Genomic DNA, 14,775 nt, shown 5'->3' with positions numbered 1-14,775 from the left:
TTTTTCCGAAGTAGTCTTATGATTCAATTCGTTGTCTTAGTCTTATTAGTATTACCACTGTCAGTATTTTATACATAATATTATTGCATTATTAATCTGTTAACGTACATTATCATTACTGAATTTGTACATTATTGGTTACTAGCACTTAACTTACTGCACACAATTTTTCCAAGTACAGTTCATTATTAAACACATTTTGTACAGTATACATTGCATTACGAATCTGTCAATGTACATTATTATAGATGGTCGACCTTCTTCCCCCTCGGTTTCCTATGCTTAGCCTCTTCCTGAGCGGTACTTGTTTCGGCCTCGGCCAATCTCTCCCATAATTTATGGGCAATCGCAACTGGAATTACATCATCGACTGCTTCGTCAATGTCCAATCTAAGCTGCTTCGTTGCTGTCCAACATACAACATCATAACATGATTATAACCAAAGCTATCAATATTGTGTCGCAATTACATTAGATAATGCACCATTCACCCATGTAAACAAGCAGTCAATGAATGCATAACACTTGATAAATAATGTATAAAAGTTGCTAAATAATGTACATAAGCAATCAAATAATGCACAAAAGAATATTACATTCACCCATTCACCCATTTACACAATGAGTCACATAATGCCTAATACCTGGTATATAATATAAACTACTAGCTGCATAATGTACAGATTCAATCAAATAATGCACATAGGTATATTGCATTCACCATTTCACCCACGTCACCCAGCAAGCAGTCAAATAATGTCAAATACTTGACAAATAATGTATACCACCAGATAAATAGTGTACATTTTCAATCAAATAATGCGCACATGAATATTGCATTGACTAAATCTCCCATGTACACAAGCAGTCAAATAATGGATACTACATGATAAATAATGTGTAACCATTAATTAATCATGTACCAAAGCAGGCAAATAATGCACAGAAGAGTTTTACAATTACCCATCCACCCATTTACAAGATCTGTCGATTAATGCACAAAAGAAGACTAATTGATGTACAACTACTCAAGGAATTCTATATGCAACTGAAATAGATTGGTTACCTGCAGCCTGGGTAGGTTGAGATCTTGACGGTCGGCCTCTTTTCGTCATGTTAAATCTGTGAGACGAACCACAAATCAAATCCCGGAAACATTTCATCTAAATAATCGCCGAATACACACTTGTAAACCAGTTAATAATTACACATTCTATATAAGACAAAACCCTAACCAAAACGAAAACCCATATGTGATTACATAAAATCGCGACCAAGACGAGGTTAAAAACATTGATTTTTTGGATGAAAATTTCGGGAATCGACTAGTAGACGGTGAATATCGGCGTCTACTAGTTGCTATTACTAAAAAAACAACTTTTTCCAACCCTACCTTGTCGACGCCTTCAACAATATGGTCGGCGCTACCGGAGTGAGATGTGGACCGTGAAACCGACGAAAAAAGATATCCGACGAAAACAGTGGCGGCTAGGGTTTGAAGAGTGTGTGGAATATGGGGAGACGATTTGCAGAGACGTGGATTGAGGGATAGATGTTTGGAGTGAGAGAGGGGGTGACTAGATGGAAGGTTGTATCAAAATCCCGTTGAAATTTCGCTTCTTCCGTTTTGGACGGTTTTCAGTTTTTTGGTTTTACTAGTTTACCCTTATAATGCACAGAATCCCCCCTATAATGCAACACTGGATCAAAAAACAAGATTCCATCCGGTCCCTCCATCCATCTAATCTAACGCTCCTAATTAAGAAGAAACTTAAATCTAAGGGAGCCATAGGAGATTAACGCTCTCATATAATATATATATATATATATATGTGTGTGTATGCATGCATTTTTTGAATTGTTATATTAATTTTGTGTGTATCAGTGTATATGTGCATTTTTGGGATTGGTTACGTTCTGTGTTTGTGTATTAATTTTGTGTGTACATGTGCATTTTTCGGATTAGTTACATTTTGTATGTGTACGTATGCATAATAGATTGGACATCATCAATTTTTATGATTACGAAATCAAATCCACATTTTCTATGAAAATTACGAAGTATTTTCAGTGATGTTTATCTAGAACTTTTAGTTTAACAGTGAAATCAAGAGGTTAAAAATCACAAAAAGAATTCAAATTTCAACCATTATTTATTTAGCAACGTAAATGAAATTAGTTTTAGTGACTCTTCACCATCGTCTAATGCATGAATAATCGACGTTAAAGATATTTCGAGGCAAATTAATACAATCATCCCTTAATATAAAATGGCGCCAAATACTTAGAATACTGACAATATGTATATAAATATTTTCTTACGATAAATTGAAAAGAGAGATGACATTAAGTTGAATGTAAAATAAGTTATATGCCAACAATTACAAAACCCAAACAACCAAAACTAATTACATAGCACAAATAACAGCACCAAACTGACTCATTACAACTCAAAACAAAGACAAAAGTCTCACAAACGAACTGACAAAGAACAAAAATAAACTCAAAAGGCATCAACATATTATTTGATTCTAACCTTCAAAGCAAATCCAAGATGCTGAATCTTGGAGCCCTTCAAAAACGAGCACCACACGCAGCTCTTCACAATCACTAACGATGGAGATGGAAAGAGAGGCGTGCGAACAATAACTTATTCATCACAAAAGCACAGACAGCTCTGTAGCTAGCTTCCGACATCAATAAGATGAAACAGCTGCAGTTGTCGGCAAACGACTAAAAATGGCAGCAAGAGAGCAAAACCCGTTTAGGACATCTCAAGCGAGCTATAATGTCTTTCCCTTCCAAAAGTAGAATAACAGACGTAAAACTTATCCATCTAATTTACAGGAAACAAAGTATCAAGGAACCAGTAGCACAGAATTCAAACATCACTGTGGCGGTGTCACCTTCCATATGCGGACACAAGCATCCTCACCAGAACTAACTACAGTGTTGTCATCACTAAAAGCCAATCCATAAACTCCACCCAAGTGAGCTCCTTTGATAGTTATCCGCTGATCTGCTGGCTTATCTATTTTATATATAATGACACATGTGTCGAGTGATCCAGTTGCAATAAAGTCGTTATTAGGAGACCAGGCCAAGCAGTTTACTCGAGCCGTATGGTATAACATATTTTTAAGCTTTATCTGGGAAAATGTCAATAAGTATATAAGTCAATATCAAGGTAAAAAAAGACTCGATGATACATTCTTCTTTTTGGGGATAGTGATGATAATGTTAAATAAGAAAAAAAAAGAGAATGTGACTACAGTAATAGTAAATCATCATAATAGCAACTACACAGATAAAGAGAGTTACTACTACCACTAGGTATCTTCAACTAAAGATGAGAATTATATTTCCATTTGATGCTGAAACTTGGAAATTGAGGGCTTTTGAAGCCCATTGTATTATTGACTGTCCTCTTCTAAGTCAATTTTGACGTTAGACATCAGGGAGTACAAGTCGAACAGTCGGGAAGCCCTAACTCACCCGCACCAACTCTTGACTTAATAACTCAGTCGTCGGATGTCCAATGACAAAATTGACAATACATGAGGACTTCAAAAAAGTCATCCATCAATCTTGAGTTAAGATGTCAAAGACTCAAATGGATGTATAAGTCTCAAGTCCAAATTCACACAAAAAAAATAGGAGGGAACATTGCTAAAACGTTTTAAAGTTAGGTCTAATTTGCAACGAGGTCAAAAAGGTTGCGAAATATTTAGCAAACTATATCTTTCCAAAATCATAAGTATTGAATTTGAAAGACCCAAACCATAAATTAATGTTGACGTACCTCATGAGTAGCACGATCCCAAACGGCAACTTCTCTATTAGAATCAGCAGATGCAAACATGGAAATATCAGGTGAGTAGTGAATGACAGTGATAGGACCTCGATGTTTTTCAAGTACAGCCTCTTCTTTCAGTGTATCACCCAGGACAGAGTAGACATGCAATTTTCCATCCTTAGCACCCACAACAGCTTCATTTCCATTAGGTGCAATACTACATGCTGTCGCAGTGAACCCCAGATCAATAGTGGATACAACTTTTGTACCACGGAGGAGTGTAACACCAGTATCATGTGAAACCATTACAAGATCAGGAGAAAGAATGGCAAGACTCAAGTCACTGGGCTGACAGGAAATATCAACACTATCTGCATCCCCACATTGGTCTCCAAGCATAGGAATTCTCCAAACCTTCACAAAATAAAAAAACAAACCAAAGCATCAATACAAGAGATGCCTAAGAAACATAACACAGAATATAAACTCATTTATATGATGCACAAGGACAACAGAGAATTTAACAACTTTCAACCAAAAATTATGAAAAATTGAATCATAAAAGAGGCTCTTACATGCAAAATAATAGCTCAAGTGCCACATATTTGTTCTATAATTTTGAACAACAAAACTAATTAGTTGATTGATTATCTGATGGAGCTTCAAAAGTGTTAGAATCAGGCAGTAAACAGATATATAGATATGCAGATTGCATTAAGCTCCAAGACAAAGTCCAATTTTAATAAAAAATTCCATGAAAGCACATTATTCCGTCAATATACTTGTAAAGTTGCTGATAAAGTTATGTTCACTGGAGGAATTACATGGCTAAAAGACGTTGAGAAAGTTGTGCAAGTCTAGGTTGAGGAAGTTAAAATGAAGTATACATGAGATTTATGAAATATAAAATTTACTATACACAAAGTGAAATGTGAGCTATTGCTGAATTATAATGATGAGAAATATCATACAATTATTTTCTAACCTTGTTGTCAAATCCTGATGCCACTATTTCTCCTTCAAGAGCTTCAAAACATTTAATTTGAGTGCTAACATTCCTTTCTAGCTTTCCAGAGAACCCTTTACCTTGAAGCCACTTAATTATTTGGCCATCGAAACTTGTCGTTAATATAATTTGGGGGGCACCTTTCAGCAGTACTAGTGAATTAATATTTTTCATGTGTCCAGATAATTCTAGAGGAGCTTTGTCAAGATCACTGGAAGAGTACAGAAAAATACTGCCACCAAGAGAAACAGTGACTATGTGATCATTCTGCCATAGACAACCAACTAGCATGTCATTTACTCCACCAGATCCAGGACATGTCAATGTTTTTACCAGATTTCCATTACTATCAGCAGATACCTCCCACACCTTTGCAGTTTTGTCAGCAGACACTGTTATGACCTGAAATGGGATTCAGTGTAAAACACAATAATACAAATATCAAGCATACAAGAAAGACACTGTTATGACCTGAAATGGGATTCAGTGTAAAACACAATAATACAAATATCAAGCATACAAGAAATCACAGCTGGGTGTTTGTTGGAGGGAGGGTCAGCTGAACTTGTTTTCAATCATCAGATTGAAGCTAGAATATTGGAATATAATTAAGCAATTATGTGCAAGCATATTCACCACATAGACTTATAATTGATTTAAGTTACAATGCATCTTTCATATACAATGTCAAAAGATGCAATTTTTCCAGAATGTAAGTGATGGTTCTAACCACTTGCATGTTGGGGGGAGGGCCTAGGTGCAGGTTCGGAGCTGCCTATTAAAACCATCATATAGCATTTCACTGCTTAAAATAAGTCACTAGCAATAGAAAGAAAAATACATGGTTGTTGATATAGAAAATGGAACACAATAGTATTGCCTTGCAATTGCTTGATCATATGGACCTTTTTTATTATAAGTACCACCCAGTGTTGTTAGGGTCGCGGGGCGCACCGGGTCGATGGGGTGAAAATTCGGGTCGCGGGTCGACTAGTCGACGGGGTCGAGAGACCCACAAAGCTAGGTTAATTTTTTTGCCTTTTAATATTAAATAAAATAAATATATTGCTCTAATGTTTATAATATATCAAATAATATAAATGTAGACGCAATTCATGTGAATAGAGATAAAATGGAAAATAGAAATTATCAAAATATCAAAACAATTCATAAGTCATAACACAATAAATAATTGAAACCATTGTCTGAAAATATCAAAACAAAGGAATATATGAAGGGTGGCAAAAACAGATCTTTGAATTGTTTATTTGTTTAGGAGTGAAGAGGCCGAATTCTAAAGTGTAGAAAGTAGGTTTGAAAAGTTTGATGTGGTGCATGCATATATATAGAGAATTGTGATTGAGAGAGTCAGAAAACATGTGAGAGATTTGAGAAAATCAGAGATAGCATGTGTTTAGGGCGACCCAGACGACTCACTCGACCCAGCCGACCCACTCGACCCAGCCGACCCAGCGGCGACCCTGTATCTCGATCGACCCACCCATGTTGGGGAGGTGATGGTCTCGACCCAGGCGACCCGGGCGACCCGAGCGACCCGAACGACATTTTGACAACACTGGTACCACCTTCCCCTAATTGCCTCCACCCATCTCCATTTTGCATATTTTGCTACACACATAAACCATGCATATCAATACATTTTGTGATACGGATTGGAGGAGTGGAAATAGGGAAGTAGCTGGGCCAGCTGATGTGGAGCTGATGTGGAGGATTTGGTGGAAGAGGCAGCGGAGCAAAGGGGTTAGAGAAAGCAGCGGCAGAAGTTGATAGAGAAGAAGATTAACGCTTTATTCTTAATTATTAATTAGTTAGGATTTGATTAGATTTATTTGCCTAATTAGTTAGGATCTGATTTAATATTTTAGGGTTATAGGATTATTATAAATAGAACTTAAGAACGAGAGCAGCGTATCTTTTGGAGAGATCAGAATTTAGATGGCGTAGCCGTGGCCTCCTTCGTGAGGATTGGCCTCCTTCGTGAGGATTATTTCTTGTTCCAGTTTGATTAGTTATATTGAGTTCCTTCCCTTTTTCGTTTATCTTCTTGTTCATTAGTCTCGAGCCTTTACTCCTATCAATTGATGCGGTGAACGATGGTCTATTATTGGACAGAAGCCACACTTCTTGTGGATGGATTGGAGAAGGCTACAGCAAAGATGGAGAATTTCATGTCGGAGTTTCGAGTGTATCGTGATGCACCATTTATGACCTTTCCGACGTTTGACGGATCTGGGGCTCTCACTTGGCTCGCACGGGCAAACCAATATTTCTTCCTCAACAGAGTACCTTTGGATAGACGTGTCGAGGTCGCTATGATCGCCATAAACGGACCGGCCATACCTTGGAAGCAATTGCTCGTTCGTTGCTGCCCCTCTTTGTCGTGGGACAGATTTGTTCGAGAGCTCTTGAATCGTTTTGGCGATACCACGGTTTCAGGAAGCACACCACCGATGACACTTCCAACTTTCAATGGAACCGACGTGATTGCGTGGCTCGCCCGGGCTGAACAGTACTTCTTGGTGTCAAAAATCCCACCGGAAAATCGATTGAGCGTTGCCATGGTGGTTTTGGCAGGCCCAGCCTTACCATGGATCCACCTCCTTATGCGACGGATTCCCACTCTATCTTGGGATCGTTTTATGCAGGAAATGATGAACCGTTTTGGTGGATACCATTCCACAAGAAAGCCGCATCCCTTGCAATTCATCCAAGCACAGCCGTGAATGCCGTATTGCTGCTGTCCAGGTTGCCAAAAACCAGCCAAAAATCCCACCCACACCCAACAATATTACCGCAGCAGCAGCTGCAGTTATTAGCCCGTATCCTTCAGCAGCCATGGCGTCAAAGAACCCACCAGATGAGGTTCCATTCCCCAAACTGTCTGTGGCCTCAAACGGCCAGCCACCTAAGCAACCTGAAGTTTCAATCCTTGGGGAGACAACATCAGAGTATGGTTTGAAAGTGCCTGCTGTTTTCAAAGATCCATATATGGGAATAGTGCCTGTTTCGGCGCCATCATCACCTTCCCTGCCCCCACTGCCTGTACTCGAATTCATCAGGTCATCTCATGATTCGTCGGAACGACAGATGAAGCATAGTGCCAAGGAATTGTGTTTCTCCAGGTCTCTATTCGATGCCTCTTCACACAAGCTAGGGAATCAACTAGTACATCGACCACACCGACAGATTCACATCTACAAGCTTGAGTTTGAGCCTCCACCTGATCTTCATCTGCGAATTTGACTAGCCTTGCGGACAAGGCTGTTTTGAGGGTAAGGCAGTTGATACGGATTGGAGGAGTGAAAATAGGGAAGTTGCTGGGCCAGCTGATGTGGAGGATTTGGTGGAAGAGGCAGCGGAGCAAAGGGGTTAGAGAAAGCAGCGGCAGAAGTTGATAGAGAAGGAGATTAACGCTTTATTCTTAATTATTAATTAGTTAGGATTTGATTAGATTTATTTACCAAATTAGTTAGGATCTGATTTAATATTTTAGGGTTATAGGATTATTATAAATAGAACTTAAGAATGAGAGCAGCGTATCTTTTGGAGAGATCAGAATTTAGACGGCGTAGCCGTGGCCTCCTTTGTGAGGATTGGCCTCCTTCGTGAGGATTATTTCTTGTTCCAGTTTGATTAGTTATATTGAGTTCCTTCCCTTTTTCGTTTATCTTCTTGTTCATTAGTCTCGAGCCTTTACTCCTATCATTTTGTGCATAGGTAGTTCCCCATAATGACAAGAATCAAGATCAATTAAGATGACAATCCCTCTCCCACTCAATTACGGGAAGGTGGGCCTTATAATAAAAAAGGTCCCTATGATCAAGCACTCATGCTCACACCCTATCACACAAAGCACATTGTATTACCAAATACCACAAACTATCACATTAGAAAGTTTTAGTTTGGAGAAATTGGTAATAATTGAGCAAAAGAATATGGAGAACAAAATGAATGTAAAAGCAGACTCTACTAAATTGAACCATAGGAGCCCAATAGGTACTTTGCTTGTTTTACCATTTTGCTATTCAACTGAACAAGACTTCAGATACTTGGTTTTGATTCTGGCCAGTTACAAATGATTGTGGTTACTTTAATAATGAATGTCATTTTCATACTGGATTTAACATTCTTGTATTACAGTAAATTGGCATCAGATCCTCCATGTCATCTCAATTTGACTTAAAATCATTCCACACGTACACACACACGCACACATGCATGTATGCATGAATGACATGATCAAATAAAAGTTCTGGCATGCAATAATATCATCAATTAGACACTAATTCCAGAGAGGTGGTCTAGAATACTTTTATAATTCGTCTTCTAGGAGCTCATATGTTTCTGCAGCCTTGTACAATCTAGCTTTGTAGTATAAATATGTGGAAATTAGGGTTGAAAACCTGACTTAGTAATCAAAGCAAACAAACATCCCATCATGTTTATGCGGACATTGGTCATTATTAATTTCCAGGATAAAGAGCAACTACATGTTTCAAGACAAAATAAAATATCATTCAACTCATTAGAGAAAGTCTCCAGTTTAAAGTAGTACTAATAAATAAAAGTCAGCGACTTTGAGACAACAAAGTCAACTGTGGTTATTAGGAAGCCTTTTTAGAAACAATACTTCTTCTGAGCAGAGAAGTAGTTACAACCAATCCCAGACTCAATGATTCTATAATTTTTATGCCATTTAAAATTTCTAAGTTTTCTAATAATCACTAAAAAAGAGGAAATTCGTGCAAAATTTCATTTTCGAATAATAGAACGAATCATAGGACAGGGTATATGTAGTAATTCAGTTTGTGATGTGAACGAAATCATGAAATAAGTACATGTCATAGTAAATAATCAAGATTTTCAGCAACAGTGTACTAGTTTATGCAGGGATTACCCTTTTGCTGTCAGGACTCCAACTAACTGCATATATACTGCCCTTGTGACCATCCTCAGAAGTCAGCTCCCCGTTCATTTCTCCAGTCTTTGCATCATAAAGTAGACCCTTTTTGTCAGAGCTTACAGTAATAAATCTGGTCCCGTCAGGAGAAAAGCGAATGCAATTCACAAAATTTGAGTGTTCCCTGAAGATCAATTACCATGCAAGGATATCATATAGCAAAACAAGAGATATATTAGAAACATAATGGAAACCCTAGCCAAGATAGTTATGATGAATCATATCAATAACCCCTGTAATAAGCCCAAGCTAACAAAAGGCTTGAAAATAAACTTTATAATAAATGGGTTATTGAAACACCTGGTACGTTAAAAATATTGCAGTGTGAGATCTACTTAATTTTAAAATGAGAATGAAAACATTCTCAAGCATGGTTGAATGAAAAAAATATCATTTAGCTAGTTGAGTAATTTAAACCATAAAGGTTTGCCACAATAAAATTCAAATTACAATTCCAAATTGAAGAATTTAATATTTATCAGTACATAAGGACTTTTTCCAAGCTATTAACATTTTGACAACCTCTATGGATCTTAGCAATAAACAATAAATAAACAAAAACATATTTGATAGACTTAAAATTAGATATTGTCACTCAGGTAGTCAATGAAAAAAGATATGTGCAGTCTTATTCAAAGGACCAATTTAGATTAAATATTAGAAAAGGAACTGTCTAAATATCAAGTGAGATATACTAGTATTCATTTTTATCTAGTGAAAAGCTTGTCTATAATAACAAAATATAGCTTTTAATTCAAATAGTTATAACACACATGTATTTCCCTTATCACCATCTGAGTTTTTGAAGTTGCTTGCTTATAATTCTGAACAAATAATTCGACAGAAAATTCAGCTTACACAGAGGATAAAAAAAGAAGCCTAAAAGCAACTTTGTCCATTCATCTCACTAAGGGAAAAGATTATCCTGTAATGACAAAATATCTCAGTGAACCTCATATTATTCTAAGCCGTGAAGAGTCAAGAGGAAGTGCTAACCACAGATGGGACCTAAATGCTACCACTTCTGTTAAGGTAGCATGCTTACAGCGTGATGAGCCTCTGGGGCATATAAACCAATCGGCCTATGATGGGATGGGATCATACTAAAATTTGACTAATTTCATTTCATGTTTGGGTAGATACTCAATACAGGTTACAGAACATGACATGCAGACTCTGATTCAGTGAATAAGCACAGATGTAAAACCTGTGTGACATCTTGAACTTAAATGGAGGTCCTTCATAATAGTTAACCAAAAAGTCCTCGCCACATGATACAATTCGAAAAGGTCTTGTTGGTTTAAAGGCACAACTCAAAACTCTTTTTGAATGCCCATCAAATTCTCCAACATTGCTTCCTGAGTCCCACCTGCAAATACACTCAGATTTAGCATGGAACTAATTCAAGTTTCATTCAGATATAAAATAAATTTCAAAGGTAGTCGGATCTGTCTAAAATAGTTTGACTTCAAGGAAAATTGTATGCAGTTGCAGTTGAAAATTCTCAAGGTACCCACACTTGATTCCTTAGCATCAGAAAATTATTTCAAGTATGTGTCTAAGGCCAAAAAAACACTGAGCATATATATTTAAAGTCATACGTAGAACTAGAAAGACATGCGGTAAGTTAGGTTTTAATGGAAACAAACTTTATGAGTGTGTTATAACTTATTCAAACACATTTCTAACCCCACTCACTATTACTGAAAACCTATCTTCCTATACCTAAAACTTCCTGAAGTGTTAGTAACAGAGGAATTCATCAATAACCGGTAATTGAAATAAGATGATTCTCGCAGAGTGGAAACTTTTGTACAAATGTCTGCTCTATATCAAAAAATTGAAGCAGTTTTCAAATTACAAAATGAATTACAAGATCCTGATAAGGTTGAATTATCATCTTGATGTGTTTAAAAAGATAAACAGCGATCACCACGGAGCTAATTTATCAAATATACATACATACATACACATAGATAGTGATAAAAGTCAATTTGAAAAGCATATATGAATGGTTGAGGATATAGAAGCTTAAAACTAATTCTCATTGCTCTAATCTCACCAATTCCAAAACCAGACCATCACCTAAGAAGTAATACAGAAACAGCATGACTTAATTTTTATGATAAAATACCAGCTCAAACTAAGTTCTTGAAATAATACTTGTAAACTGTATCAAAGTTAAATCTCATAAAATAAAAGCTCCCATCCTTCACGGAAACAGGAAACAGGTGAAAGGTAGACCCCCCTAATGCATATTTGTTTGGTGAAAAGTAGAGGACGGCTAATTGGCTGGTCTTTGAGAGGAATACACATGGTTTGTTTTGAACTATCAATGTTGATTGTCAAATTGCCCTCCAGGTAGAGACATATCTCTAGTGTGAATAAACTGAAAGAAATTCATTTTCCTCTGCAAACTCCATCTTAATCCAGCAAACTTCTAATATTCAATGCCGATAGCTCATTGTGATTCATGAATCATGCACTGCTTTAGCCAATTTCACACCTTAATATCCACAAATATTTTCTCCAAGAACACATACATGCGACTAAGTTTTAACAGCATCAAATATATATCGTACCCCCACTCGATTAGATATGTGCAACATGTGCGTGAGAGAGAGGGGGTAGCAATGCCAATGCCTCAATGCAATTGCTGCAATTTAGAAGCTCGAGAAACATTGTTCAATTCATTAGAACCATTAGCTTCTGGGTTATTATTCTTCAATTTTTCCATCTCCAGTCATAAAGCTCGCGCACATTCAAATTGAAAGCATCCTATTAGAGAGTACAACCCACATTTTAGGAAGAGAAGCTTACACAAATGCGCGAAGGAAGGATGTCCCCTTGCCGTCGCCGCATGCGACAATGCGCTCGCCATCGGCAGACCACTGCAGATCATCGATCCGCCCCGAGAGGACACGGTACTCCTTCTTGAGGACGAAATCGTTGTGCGTCCCCCAGAGCCGCACGGTGCCGGACACGTCGCCCGAGGCGATCCACTCGCCGTTGGGCGAGTAGCGCGCCACGGTGGCGGGGTACATATGCTCGCCGTAGACCTTGACCTCGAGAGGGCGGTCGAGGTAGCGAATCATGACGGATCGGCCGTTAGTGTAGAGGATTGAATTGGATTTCGGATCGCCTGATATCAAAATGCCGCGGCCGCGCTCCGTCGACGGCACGCAAGCGAAAGTCTCCTTGAGCTCCGCCATTCGCTTTTTGGGAAAGTGGGAGTTAACGGATTGAGATTGAGAATTTGAGAAATGTTTATTTATAGGATTTCCTAGGTTGTGAGAGAGAAAAGCGTGCGCCCATGTAATTTCATTATTTGAATATACTCTCTTTTTTATTTATAATACTAATAATTTGCTCATAATACTATAGTTAGTAGGGTATGTGAGTGAGTCACAACTGCTAGTTGAATTTTTGTTTTATGAAATTCATTTGGATAAGTTGACTTATTATTTTTCTTCTTGTACTCGACGAAATTTCTCAACAAATACTGAAAATATTTCATATTTGGTGATTTTTTAGCTCTCAAGAATGGATTTCGCAACACATTTTGTGTGTGTGTCTCTGTAGACGCATCACTTAAAATTCATGTCATTTGGTGGCTCAATTGATTAACAAGATCTTAAAGTCAGACAGTAGAGTACCACATAGAGCAATCAAAAAATAATTTTAGTGATGCCTCTTTGTTACGTTACGTGTCTTTTGTAGAGACGCCAAATTGAAATTTGTCTTAAGAGACATGCGATGAGCATGCGTCTTTCCATTCTCAGATTTTTTTTAAGTCTCTCAATCATAAAACTTAATTATTGAATTCACCTGTTTTGAGAAAAAGTTGTTCTATCGATTGCTAATAGTCTTGATAGTAGATGATATGAGTTTTATTCTTCCTCATCTCGCTCTACGGGATGTGATAAACACCTACAGTTATGGAGATGACAAACACACAATTAATAACGTACGAGAGATATTATAATTGTTAAAGTATTGCTAGTTCCAATTGAACAATTAACAAAGAGAAAACCTACAAAATAGAGGGAGAGTCAAATAACCTTAACAAAGATTATAGATCATTCCAAAAACAACCTTGAATAATAATACTACACCAAGAAGAATCATATGAAAAATCCCAAAATAACATATTAAGTCTAAAATTACATAAAAATCTACAAATTAAATAGTATAAGTTTGACGCTAAAACAAAAGTCTGAAAGATCAACATACAATATTTATATTACAATTTAATTATACAATCAAAAAATAAATTACTCAGATGTCATGTTGATGCAGAAAATCCAACAATCTTTTTATTTTCAAAATGTATTTTTCACAATATTAATATTTTATAATCGCATTTTATGGTTTCCGGGATTTCATATAACGTCTTACCGCCCTAATTCCAATCTACATAATCTATTTATTTTTTATTGACAAAGACTTCAATATGCGCATTCTCATGCCCCCTCCCCCACACCCCCCCACCTCACCTCACCTGCGCTCATGTGAACACGTACATTGAAGAGCAACTCTATTTTATTTGCGTGATAATTTCTCTATGTTTATAAATATATGAAAGTTCGATCCATTTAAGATCATTAATTTATTGTCAATTGTATAATATTAGTACTTTATCATTTTCAAAGATGGTAGTATTTATATTTTTCCATAACTAAGTTCCTAATCTTAAATTCTACTCCATCCGTTTTCGGCACGTGATTTAAGAAAAATTGTGTTAAGTGAGTTAAATAAAAGAAGAACGAATTAGGAAATGAAAAAAATAGAGAGATGGAGAGAGAATAAAGTAAGAAATGATAAGTAAGTGAGAAGAAATGTGTTGACTTTTACTTAAAAAAGAGAAATGACTATACTATTATAAAACGTACCAAAAGAGTAAAATAACTCTACTGTTATGGAACGGAACGGAGTAAGTATTAGTATTGCCATTAGTCAATCTATTGGATTGAAAAATTAGCGTCTTAGTGA

General features: G+C 36.8%; 1 protein-coding gene across 1 annotated transcript; it reads right to left on the bottom strand.

The window, feature by feature from the left end:
- Positions 1 to 2,303: 2,303 nt before the first annotated feature.
- On the bottom strand, positions 2,304 to 13,062 carry LOC121749817 (actin-interacting protein 1-2-like). Its single transcript, XM_042144467.1, has 6 exons — positions 12,604 to 13,062; positions 10,991 to 11,152; positions 9,721 to 9,907; positions 4,782 to 5,204; positions 3,803 to 4,210; positions 2,304 to 3,149 (listed from the first exon to the last, which is right to left on the bottom strand). The coding sequence occupies exons 1-6, from the start codon at positions 12,993 to 12,995 to the stop codon at positions 2,889 to 2,891; spliced, it is 1,833 nt and encodes a 610-aa protein (XP_042000401.1). The 5' UTR covers positions 12,996 to 13,062; the 3' UTR covers positions 2,304 to 2,888.
- Between the last annotated feature and the right edge of the window lie 1,713 nt (positions 13,063 to 14,775).

The sequence above is a fragment of the Salvia splendens genome, chromosome 9, assembly GCF_004379255.2.
Source record: "Salvia splendens isolate huo1 chromosome 9, SspV2, whole genome shotgun sequence".
NCBI lineage: Eukaryota > Viridiplantae > Streptophyta > Magnoliopsida > Lamiales > Lamiaceae > Salvia > Salvia splendens.
The sequence above is the reverse complement of the archived record's forward strand: the minus strand, read 5'-3'. Positions and strand labels throughout refer to the sequence as shown.

Bases quoted from the DNA above. Each gene is read 5' to 3' on its own strand.
- LOC121749817 (XM_042144467.1), bottom strand. From the start codon at position 12,995: ATGGCGGAGCTCAAGGAGACTTTCGCTTGCGTGCCGTCGACGGAGCGC. The intron at 5,205-9,720 runs GTAATCCCTGCA...ATCCCATTTCAG, and splicing joins GGAGTCCTGACAGCAAAAGG to GTCATAACAGTGTCTGCTGA. The intron at 3,150-3,802 runs GTACGTCAACAT...ACATTTTCCCAG, and splicing joins GGGATCGTGCTACTCATGAG to ATAAAGCTTAAAAATATGTT.